The sequence below is a fragment of the Tarenaya hassleriana genome, unplaced genomic scaffold (genome assembly GCF_000463585.1).
Source record: "Tarenaya hassleriana unplaced genomic scaffold, ASM46358v1 Cleome132, whole genome shotgun sequence".
In the NCBI taxonomy this organism is placed as follows: Eukaryota; Viridiplantae; Streptophyta; class Magnoliopsida; order Brassicales; family Cleomaceae; genus Tarenaya; species Tarenaya hassleriana.
The window spans coordinates 220,085-233,174 of NW_010963717.1; the positions used below are offsets into that span (position 1 = coordinate 220,085).

At 35.5% G+C, this 13,090-nt stretch overlaps 1 protein-coding gene across 15 annotated transcripts in view; it reads right to left on the reverse strand.

Moving 5' to 3' along the window:
• Positions 1-13,090, reverse strand: part of LOC104807953 (pentatricopeptide repeat-containing protein At1g63080, mitochondrial-like) — a 36,985-nt gene that overhangs the window by 14,603 nt on the left and 9,292 nt on the right. Inside the window, exons 3-7 of one of the 15 annotated variants that reach the window (XR_770882.1) lie at positions 12,245-12,293; positions 11,042-11,094; positions 7,725-7,867; positions 4,892-5,084; positions 4,574-4,787 (exon numbers count right to left, since the gene is read on the reverse strand). The exons of 2 other annotated variants lie outside the window; for them this stretch is intronic. Coding sequence is in view for 9 of the 13 variants with exons in the window: in XM_019201912.1 (XP_019057457.1) it covers positions 5,972-7,585 (1,614 nt within the window). In the remaining 4 variants the exon portion in view is untranslated. 12 more of the 15 variants (XR_770880.2, XM_010533412.2, XM_019201912.1 and 9 more) reach the window with 12 other exon arrangements.

The following is a 13,090-nucleotide window of genomic DNA, read 5'->3' on the forward strand; positions in this document are numbered from 1 at the left end:
TCTGCAGATTCGGGGTCATGCTTCCCAACATGAGACAGGAGATCTCGATGTCGTCAGTCTGATGCTTCAACCAAGCATCCTTGACGGCTCTCGTGGCATTTTTTTTGATTTTTTATTTTTAAAATCATATTGATAAATCAAAAAATGAATAATTTTAAACTCCAAGAGAGATAATGAGTTAAATAACTTCTGTATTTATATTTTTTTTCGTGGGTATTATATAGAAACAAAAGTTGAAAAGTGAATGTAATACCCCGATTCCCGAATGAAATATTTAAATTACTTTCGGGAATAAAGGAAAGGTAGAACAAGCCTAAAACCATAGAGAACCAATGTGAGTTGCCTCTTTGTACTCCTGTTCTCATCGTCCGACCCTAATATCTCAACTGTTCGTTGCTTGGGTTTGAAAGAAGGTGTTCCAATGAAGATCCAGCAACAAACGGCACTCGATTTGGTTGAGAAACGAGGAAGATATGAACGAATGAAAATTGGAAGAAACTGAAATCGCAAATCGCGAATTTGTATGAGGTACAGATGTTGCGAATCAATTTGCATCGTGTGAATACGGGGTTTCAATAATCTATCACTTGTATATGAAAGAGGACATCCCAATGAAGATTTAAAAACAAACGGTGCGCAATTTGGTTAAGAAACGAGTGAGAACGGAGCAATCGAAAACGGAGTATGCAAGTCAATCCGAACAGCGCCGAAATGCAGTCCGGACGGACCAGAAATGCAGACCGGACGGACCGTGCAGGGCAGACCGGACGGACCGTCAAGGCAGGCCGGACGGACTGTCAAGGCAGACCGGACGGACTACGCAGTCCAGCCCGACAGAACATAGTGCGATCCAGCGCGAGATGCAGATTTCCACTACACATTGCTCCGCGTGTGGGCCACCAAATGGCGCGTCGTGACCACCGCTGGATTCTTCTCGATGCAGGCTTCGTCATGGACTTGGGCTTGAGCCCATTTTCATCCTCTCTCTTGGTCGAAAACCCTAGAGAAGAGAGACATCAGCCACTTCTCTGCAGAAGAGAGCAGAAGAGAGAGAGGGAGAAAAGAGAGAGAGACGAAGAGAAAGAGAGGGAGAGAAGAGGAAGGGACCTCTGGGAAGCAAAGAGGGACAGCCTTAGAAGGTCCAGAAGGATCGCCGGTGTTGGAATCGCCGGAAAACGCCACAAACTCCGGCCAAAAATCAGATCTGAATCTGATCCAAGGTGAGTGGCTTGAATTGCATCTGTGTGAGCTCGTTTTCATCGATGTGATTGTGTTATCTCGATGATTTTCTGCCTGGATTAGATAGAGGACATTTCAAAGAACATTTAGCAACAAACGGGACATAATTTGGTGGAGAAATGAATGAGATATGAATGATTGAAAACCGATAGAAACCTGAAAAACGCAGAAGCGCGAACCTGCCTGTATACCATCAATACGAACCGTTTTTCCACCATTTAACTGCGATGTTCCAATTATTGGTTGATTATAATTGAAAGAGGACATTTCAATAAACATTTAGCAACAAACGGGGCTCAATTCGGATAAGAAATGGGGGAGATATGATCAAACGAAGTCGGACCAGAAAACTGTTTCGCGAGAACGACCAGAACCGGAACGGACGGACTCTAAGGCCGGAACGGACGGTCTGGTGACCCAGAACGGACGTTCTAGCATCCCCAGACCGAATGCTCCACCGTTCCAGACCTCAAAACTTATCCCGAGAGGCCCCGGGACAACATCGGACCCCTGGACCGACCGGTCCACACCCTGGACCGACCGTTCTAGGGTACGAAACCTTTTTTCGGACGATTTTCGAATCCCGCGTGCGTGAGATGTGTGATTCAACTATGCGAGTGACTCGTTGCGTGATTATACGGGGTAGCATTGTATGGCATTGACCGGTAGGTCGGTAAGGGACCGAATACCGTGATATGTGTGATTGTAGCGGGGAATACGGATGCACGTTGTATGCCATGTTTGTAGCTTACTCATGTGGCCTACGACGGGGTCGTGGTGTAGCACGATGGAAGCATGTTTGTGATTGGGTTACCCCGATGAGCCTCGTATCTAGTACCGGTTGACGGCGTGGAGTCAGTACTAGTGCGATGGGGAGGAACACGTGTCCAGTGCCGGTTGACGAACTTGGAGTCAGCACTGGTGCGTGCGTGTGGTGTTTCTGTAATAGTACCGGTTGACGGCGTGGAGTCAGTACTATTACAGAAGCGTGTGCCCGTAATAGTACCGGTTGACGGCGTGGAGTCAGTACTATTACGGGAATGGGTGGATGTGGAACCAGTGCCGGTTGACGAACTTGAAGTCAGCATTGGTGTGTGTGTGGGTGTTTCTGTAATAGTACCTGTCGACGATTTGAGTCAGTACTATTGCAGAAACGTGTGGACATGGAGCCAGTACCGGTTGAGAATTGAGTCAGTACCCATAGTGGTACCGGTAGACGAATTGAGTCAGTACCACTATGCCGGTCAGTTAGACCAGTGAGTCACGCAGTCAGTACCGATCGACGACGTGGAGTCAGTACTGTTGCGTGGGTGAGTACCGAAGAACCATGTAATCGTGCCGGTTGACGAATTGAGTCAGCACGATTATATTGGTGAGGACTAGTGTTGGTACCGGTTGACGAATTGAGTCAGTACCACACCTCTGGGATTATCTGGCGCGTCATCTGGACAGTACCGGTTGACGAATTGAGTCAGTACTGTCTTGTTGACGAGGATTTGACGGATTAACCCTATGATGTGATCATACGGGCATGATTGTGATTGTGATTTGTTTGATGTGATATGATGATATGCATGATGGTTTATTTTGTGTTTTATAATTATTGTTTTAACACCGTTCTCGCTGGGAACGGGTTTACCGGGTTCAACCCGAGTCATTCACTAAGCGGTTGTGCTTAGCCCTCGTGGTTTCACCTTTTCAGATCATGAGGAGTACGTGTAGCGCATTCGGCCAACGACGACTTCGAAGGGAGAGCATCATGTACGGGTTTTGTATTTGGACTACGGGATTTGTATTCCCATCTTTTGTACTGTGTATTATTTACTATTCGGACATGTGATGATTTTGCGACTATGATCGCACGTGTGGTATTTCCGCTGCGTGTTTATGTTTAAAACGTTTTTTTAAAATTCCCGTATTTTTGGTTTGTATTATTTTATTGGTCTTTAGTCCATGTGGCGCATCCTGTGTACGGGAAGCGGGATACGGGTGTCACAGTGAACATCGAAAGTATATTTGCAAAAAAATTTACAACTAATGAAAAATATCATTTTTAGACAATAATATAAATTTGGTTAGGGTTAGAAATCAACAAATAACATATATTAATTTAACAAATATTTTAAAATAAATATTGATATAATACTAAAATAAATAAATATTGATATAATACAAATAACATATATTGATCTAACATATATTATACAATCTCATTAATATTTAAATTTTATATAGATATCTAGTTAATATATTTATTAAAAAATTGAGATTATGTTATATTTATGTGATTTGTATTTTTTTTAAATAATATCGATTCAACAACCATATAAAATAGGTAAAATTTTGTTTTAAATAAATCTGAATTGGAATTCGTTTAATCGAATCGTAACATTTAGTTCTATCTGTATTTTGTTAAATTTGCTTGTTAGTGTTTTTATCATCCCAATTCGTTCTAAAGTTTTTCGTTCTGCGATATAGGTGATGTTTCTCATATGTGACAGATCTAATATAAATTATCCGTCATAGGAGTTAAGGTTTCAAAAAAATGATATTAATTATACCTGAACTTTGATGATCAGATTCTGCTGATATTTCACTTAGAATATGCATTTCAAAACCCGACCGATAAATTTCTAAAAAATTTTAAAAACAAAAACCCAGTAATAATCATGTTACCCCTACCTAATAAAACTGACAATTCACATGATCTCATATCAAATTTCTTACCAGTTTCTACGCTTTTCGTCAAATTCATTTTAGATAAAGAATGTAAATATTAAAATAACCACATTGAAACTACTTCATACACCATATTTGAAATATACTGAATATTTTTATAGTTAAGTATTACCATACATATATACTAATCATTTGACTCTTTTATTGGTCTCATTTAGTGTAAATCGTTGTATTATTTTTTTTTACAAACTTAATTTTGGTCACTTTATTCCAAATAAATAAAAATTAAGATTAAATTATATTTGTATGATATGTATATTTTATCACAATAATATTGGTTTAATAACCATATGAAATCAGTCTTTTCTGATTTAAATAAATCTAAGTTGCGATTCATTTAGTTGGACATTTTCATTTAGTTCCACTCGGCAACAGGCTTAGTTATCTCGAGGTGTTTCTCCAACTTCCCTTTTATTATCCACCATTGACCCCCTGGAGCTTCTGGGCCTCCACCCATGTTTAGCCCTTTTCCCGTCTCCGAAAGCTACAAAACACACATTACAAAACACCCAAACAGCTAATGATCTCTAGTTGCCGACAAACGCATATCAGAGATTGGTTTCTTTCGGACATAGGGGAAATCAGAGATTCTGACCTCTTTCGACGCACGGATTGCATTGCTTCTTCTTCTTGTAACAAATGAGACACAAACCACAGACTCTCTCACCTTTGATTTTTTTCCCAACAAGAGGGGAACGATTTGTCATGAAAATGCATCTGAAATCATGCTTCAGAGTGGATCGAAGCCCCAGGGGCAGCAGTGTTCTTACACCAAAACACTTGGAACACCCAAGGATCATGGCTCTTGCCTGAATGACAAAAGGAAATAACAAACAGATCCAAGCAGAAAACCCAATGAGGCAGGCTGTAAATTTAGGGTTTGACTGAAAACTCAGAAACAGAGAAGACCCACCTGTTCGGTCAGCTTGTCCATATGTTTGGCTCTGTCCCATCCATTTTGCTTCTTCTCGGTCTTGGAGGCTGATATCTCAGTAACTGTCCATCAGGAGAAGCCGTATTCTGATTCTCGACAGCCCCTTCTTGCTTCAGCCTCCGCTTCCATTGAACGCCCATTGCTAAACAGACACCGTATATCAGATTGATTCCTGTAGCAAATGAGATGGATAAAGAAATGGTGAGTCAAAATTTAACGCGTACTCTCTCACCTTTGATTTTACCATGCCTTTATGGGCATTTTCATCAGAATCTTGTGCAGTTTCCCAAAAAACAGGAGGGTAAAAAAGCATCTGAACTTCCAGGGGACATTATTCTTACCTCAATACATCATTTGCCGCTGCCTCTGCTCCATGACATTGAAAACAGAGGAAGTGAAACTGTGGCCAAACAAACAAACAAAGGCATATAGGATTTATGATATTGAAAACATAGAAAGTGAAACATAGAGATAATTTACCTCATAGCTTGAAGTTTCTGGCTCTTCTCATCAAACATACAACCATGCGATGTTGGCTCTTCTCATCAGCCGTTTGAAAAACGAGAGGATGTTCTGAACTATACATTGAAACCCAAACACTATTCCTCCGTTTCGATTCTCTTGGTTTCTGTGTTTGAAAGAGACATTTTCATTCTGTTTGTAACACATTTTCCAACAAAGTGGATTAGAAACTGCATATGTCAAATGAAGCGAGACTGTCTCGAATTCTCTTACCACCTTGTAGTCCATGTTCGGTTTCAGGGCTTGAGACACTCTCTCTGCAGATGTCAAATATGTTTCAAGGCCTGTGTCGGTCGACCCATGTTTTCCAGGGGGATTACCACTGCTGCATATAGGATTTAAGACATTGAAAACAGAGGAAGTGAAACTGTGCCCAAACAAACAAACAAAGGCATATAGGATTTATGACATTGAAAACAGAGGAAGTGAAACATAGAGATAATTTACCTGGATAGCTTGAAGTTTCTGGCTCTTCTCATCAAACAAACAACCTTGCGACGATGGCTCTTCTCATCAGTCGTTTAGTATTTGCATCTACTAAGAGAGGAGATCCAAAACCCCCTTATCCAATATACCTCCATATACCATATCCCTTATCATATTTGAGGTTGATGCATGCATAGAAAAGCCATTGCTCTGCATTTCTCGTATCAGCTCGATAACCATCGATGGAAAGCGACTTCTAAGACGACCCCTGATCAATGCGTTATACGTACCATCGTCGGGAAAACAACCAGTCTCTTTCATCTTCCCAATTACCTTCTCGGCTTCATAGAGTGAATCTTTTCCGCAAAGTCCGGAGATCATTATGTTATACATGATCACATCCGGCTTCATCCCTCTGTCAAGAAGCTTATTAAATAATATCAACGCTTCGTCAACCCTCCCAACCCTGCACAAACCATGCATCATGCAACTATGGAGAGGTATATCGAGGTCAATCACACTCTTACCCAACTTATTATAAAGGCAAAGTGCCTTGTCCGTTTTTCCATTCTTACAGAGTCCATCAAGCAAAATGATGTAAGTCACAAGAGCAGGACGATGACCCTTATACTGCATCTCCATAAAAAACTTTTGGGCAGCACCAAGGTTGCCTACTCTGTAAAACCCTTGGATGAGGATGTTGTATGTAATCGCATCAGCAACCAATCCTCTTCGAGACATCTCATAAAAGAGATTAAGACCCTGATCGACCCTATTAGCCTTGCAGTAACCATTTATCATAGAACTAAAAGTTACTACATCAGGTACAATCCCACAACTATCCATCTTTCCGAAAAGGTTCAGTGCACCCTCCACGTGTCCGGCTTTGCAAAGATAGTCGATGATCGTATTATAAATTACGATATTGATCTCAATATACATTTCCTCCATCTTCTCGAGTAGATTCATGGCCAACGCATAATCTCTTGCCTTACAGGCCCCGTTTATAACAATGGCAAATGTAACTACATTGGGCTCATAGTCCATCTTTAGCATCTGATCAAGTAAACTCAATGCTTCAGAAACTCTACCCTCTAGGCAAAGCCCGTTGATCAAAGTACTAAATGTTACGACATTAGGTTTGTATCCCTCTTCCACCATTTGGTCAACCAAGCTTAAGGCCGCTGAAATCTTGCCGTGGATACAGAAACCATGAGCTAAGATATTGTAGGTGACTACATTAGGCTTGTAACCGAGTTTCAAGATTTTGCCCACGACAGATAAAGCCAAAAACACTTGACGAGAGTGGGAGAAACAGTTGATGAGAACATTCAAAGAGTAGATATCATGTGAAACCCCAAGCAAATCCATTTTCTTGCAGAGGGAAATGACAACATCATACCGTTTCATCTTCATGATTGCACTCAATAGTTTAGTAAAATCGACGATGGAAGGTACGGGACGAGACTGAACCATCTGATCGAACAAATCAACAGCATACTCGGCATGACAATCATGAACCCCACATCTCAATCTATCTCTGTATGACATATTGCGGTCTCTAACATCGGAAAAAGACGATCTCCGACAGCTTAAGACAGAGGAACAGTGCAAGAAGTTGTTCAGAGTACCTCTTCTTAGGGGATGAGTCTGAAGCAGACCTGAGGCAGAAGCAAATGCAAAAGCAACCATTCTCCGCACCATCGGCGTCATATTAGCTTCCATTCAAAAAGACAGAATCAAAACCCCCACAAAACCTTAACCTTTTTGAACCTGATTCAGAAAGCCAAAACTCTAACATCGGAAAAAGACGATCTCCGACAGCTTAAGACAGAGGAACAGTGCAAGAAGTTGTTCAGAGTACCTCTTCTTAGGGGATGAGTCTGAAGCAGACCTGAGGCAGAAGTAAATGCAAAAGCAGCCATTCTCCGAACCACTGCCGTCATCTTAGCTTCCATTCAAAGAGACAGAATCAGAAACCCCCACAAAACCTTATCCTTTTCAAACCTGATTCAGAAAGCCAAAACCCATTTTGAGTCAACACTCAATTCTAACATAAACAGATTACACGAATTTAGCGTAAAAACTGATATGAGAATTAATTCAGACAAGAGAAGAGCCGACCGCAATCAACATAAAAACTGATATGAGAATCACTTCAGACAAGTACGAAAATCGAAATCGAATAATTGAGAGGAGACTTTGAATAAAAAATCAGTTAATAATTAAAAATAAAAACAAATAATTAAATGTGATTAAATTATGATAGATCTGTTATACATTTATTAAATTTGAAAGTATTTGATGTTTTTTTAACCGAACCTCTCAAAGTTATGAGAGGGTCGCATAAATTTGTTTTAAAGATATACATGTTCAAGTTCCAAAAATAAGTAGGGGTGTCAAAACGAGCCCGGCTCGTGAGCTGGCTCGTGGCTCGCCAGAAAACGAGCGATCTGAGCCGTAATTTTTTCAGGTCGTTAAAAAACGAGCCTAACGAGCCAGAGCTCATTGAACACGTGTTCAATGAGTCTGGCTCGGCGAGCTGGCGAGCTGCTCAACGAGCTGGTATTTTTTTTAAAAATAAATTAAATTTATATAAAAAAACTCTAATATAATTTTATATTAATTTTTTTCATATTATTTATATGATATTATAAATATACTAATTATTATGATGGTGATAATTGAAAATATTAAATGATATAGGTGTTTTAATAAATTTTTATGTATTTATTTAAATTTATAATTATATTTAAAATAAATATAAATAAAAAATATTATATATCCTTGGCTCAACGAGCCGGCTCGTTCAGATCGGAAAATTGGCGAGCGATCTGAGCCGAGGTTTTTCTGGCTCGTTAGAAAACGAGCCTAACGAGCTGAGCCCAAAACGATCCGAGCCAAATGAGCCGAGCCCAAAATGATCCGAGCTGGCTCGTTTGACACCCCTAAAAATAAGTGCCGTAAAAAAAATGTTATAAATGTTATACCTGAAGGTTAAGTCACATTGTTGGTTTGTAATAATTGGGTAGTTCACCACCTTAATAAAAAAACTATAAATATGTATTTTTTATCAATAAATCATTTTAAAATTGGGTCAACGTATGTCTTAAAAAGATTGAATGTTAGAGGTTTCACATCACAAATTGTATGATCTTACCCCCAAAACAATCACGTGGACATATATAGGATAGTAGGTTGAATGACTCGGTGACGCTAAATATTTGTAAATATATATTATAGTCATTTATATCTATAGTATATACATAAACACATACATATATAGGATAGTTAAGTTACATTTGAGGAGTTGTTGGCTTGTAATAACTGGATACCTCACCACCTTAACAAAAAAATTATAAACATATATTTTTGGAAAAATCCCAAAAAATTACCGAACATGAAGATAATTGACATATTAATACCGAACTTTTCAAACTTTCAAATTAATATGAATTCGTCAATTTTGACATAAAAACACACTAAACTTGTAAATCTTTGACAAAAACTTCATCAACGTTACACGGTGTTAAAGCACTTAACGATATGACATCAAATAAGAATTTTTAAAAAAATATAAAGTAATTCTAATTATAAATAAAAAATAAAAAAATATACAATATATATAAAATATTAAAAAATAAATATATATATATATATATATATTTATATATATGTATTAATGTAAATATACATTTTTAATTTTTAATATTTTATATTATATATGCATATATGCCAGCAAACCATCGCGGATTCTTATATATAGTAAAATAGTTGTAATTACATTACAAATAATTAAAAATATAATAAACATATCAAAATTCACATATGTATACATATGCATAAAATAGTAACTATTAAATGTATATATATGTATATGTTAATCAATATATACATTTAATATTTATTATTTTATGTATACATATATGTTTATACATATATTATATTACATATTTTTTTCTTTTTATACATTAATTTTTTATGTTTAATTTTATTTTTATTATTTTTTTATTTTTAAAAATTCTAGATTTAATTTTCAATTTTTATTTTAAAATTTTATTTTTATTTTATTTTTATTTTATAATTTATTTTTTATTTTTCTTTCTATCTTTTATAATTATTTTTTATTTTTAAAATTTTTTTTTTTGACGTCGCCAACTCGTAAATGAGGTTTTTGTCAAAAAATTTATAAGTTCAATATTTTTTTGTGAAAATCGACGAGTTCATTTTTAGTTTAGAAATTTGAAAAATTCGGTATTAATATGTTAGCTATCTCAAAATTCGGTAGTTTTTTTGGAATTTTTCCTATATTTTTTGTATCTTAAAATATTTTTTTCTAGTCTAATTCATAATATATTTACATATGTTATGAGAGTGTCCACATGTATGTTAGATTATTATTTATCTTATTCGATCAGGTACAATCTTCTATGATTGTGTGTGTGCATATATATATATATATAGATATATATATATATATGAGTTAGAAACCCTATTTTTTTATCAATAAATCATTTTAAAATTGGTCTGCATATATCTTAAAAAGATTGAACGTTACAAGTTTCACATCACAAATTGTATGATATTACCCCAAAACAATTACGTGGACATATATAGGATAGTAGGTTTAATGACTCGGTGAAGCTAAATATTTGTAAATATATATTATAGTTATATTTTAGTCATTTATATCTATATTATATACATAAACACATACATCTTTATATATAAAACCCCAAGAGTCATGTACCCGTATTCCATTAATTTTAATTTATTAGTTTTATAAATATATTTTAAAAATTTTATATTTTTTTGCAAACATAATAAATACATACATTCATTTACAGAAGAAATGTTTACTATATAATAACTAGATTTCATGTTCTTACACATACACTCTTGATCTCCTGTTCAAATTTATATCTTCAATTCGATTTTTCAAAATCCAAAGAGAAGAAAACAACATAAAACAAGAATCAAATCTAAAACTTATAGGCCCAATAAAATGCTGCCACGGCCCAATATATGTCTTTTAAGAGAACCCAATGTACGTTTATGTTTTTGTTTTTTTAAAATAAGAAATGTCCGTGTGTATATATTATGAGATGGGAATTTAACAAACTTCAGGCATATATATATATATATATGAATTATAAATGAATAAAATCATTTAGTACGCACCTTGTTCTTAAGATGATTGATTTCCTGTCTCCGTTGGTTGCGTGTTTGGGCCTCTGAGATTAAAAAGAAAGCAGGCCGAGTGACGATCTATGATCATATCCACAGAGAGAGAGAGAGAGAGAGAGAGAGAGAGAGAGAGAGAGAGAGAGAGAGAGAGATGAGTGCGGGATTTAAAAAAAAATTAAATATGAAAAGACCCTCGAGTTTTCTCCCCCAATGAATTAGTATATATATTTTTCTCGGCATTTCACTATAAATCAAATAAAGAAGGCGTGTTTGGAAGAGGGAACAAGTGGATCCCATATAGGGAAGGGGTGGAGCTTTATACCCAACCAAACAAGCCTCTTCCCATTATTATCCCCTGCACCATGCACGTGCCTCTCACGCTCCACCACTTCCTTATATGTGCGAGATATAAATGGATTGTGATGAATTTTTTTTTGAATAACCAAGTATTTTGTTATCCAATTATTGTTTCAGGCAAATTATTTCAATACCCGAAAAAAGAAGAGAAAATAAATATATATATAAATATATATGTGTGTACATATACTGTATATAACGTCTCGTCCACTTCTTCACATGGTCCCACCTTTCCAGGCTGGAATATTTAATTTCCCATTGTACCTTAGAGCTTATTTTTAATATCGAAGCCGTGTCTAAATTTTTATTTTTGTAAGAAAAAAAAATTCATCTAAAAAATACCATTATTCACCAGGCTGGAATATTTAATTTCCCATTGTACCTTAGAGCTTATTTTTAATATCGAAGCCGTGTCTAAATTTTTATTTTTGTAAGAAAAAAAAATTCATCTAAAAAATACCATTATTCATAAAACATGTAGTCTAAGAGTTTTAGTGAGTTAATTTTTTTTTTTAAAAACCATTATTTTAAAAAATAATTTTACACTATGCATATGTATAAAGATAACCATTTTTTTATCATACCTCATATTTCAAAAAAGTTTTGTTAATATAAGCTTTTGAAAACACCATCCATAAGCGTTAACATGCCATAAAATTATTTAGGTTAGACTAACATTAAAATTTTAAAGATATAAACTATAAATTAAATAATAATAATAATAATAATAACCAGATTCACATCACAAATTGTATCATCTTACCCCAAAAAAAACAAATTTTAAAGATAACAAATAATAATAATAATAATAATAATTGGTTTATCAGAATGGGAACGCACCTTGTTCTTACGATTGGATGACTTGCTGTCTCCGTCGGCTCTCGTCTACCTGGATGATGAGAAAATCGTCAGATTACGACAAGGATCCTATTTTCAGAAACCCTATTTTGTATGTTTAGAACTTGATTTTAATCAATAAATTATTTTAAAATTGAGATTAGGGATCCGTCAAAGAAAGCTAAATCGTTGAGAGCTTCACCTGAGATTGTCGAATATGAGATTCTGACAGAAGAGTATCGAAACTCGGATGAAGAAGAAGTGAGAGAGAGATTGAGTAGGAGATTTTTAAAAAACAAATAAATATGACGTCATAAAATCTAACTAAGCGGCTGAGGAGAAGTACACAGAGACACGAAAGAGAGAGAGACAGAGGCACGAAAGCGGTTTTTCAGAAACCCTATTTTGGTTTTTAATCAATAAAATATTTTTAAATTGGGCTTAATAAGATTAATCGTTACAATGTTTTGTAATGGGCCGAACACTTCTTTTGTAATGGGCCGGTTGTTAAAAAAGAAATAGAAGCCCTCAAGAACACCCAATCGTCCCCTCTAGGAGTCTCAAAATTTTGATATTAACAATTGTTATTTAATTTAAGATAAATTAAAACTCAACATTTTTAATTTTTATAAAATAATAAATTTTATTTAAATATTGGTGAATTAATATATGTATGTATATATATATATTTAATAAATACTTTCAGAAACTAATGCTCCTACCAATGTTATAATTTTTAACCCAAATAATGACATGAAGTACTAATATTGTGCCTATAATAATATTGTATTAAACCATACTGAGTAACCATGTTTTTTGTATTTTAAATTTTTATTTTTATTTTTTGTT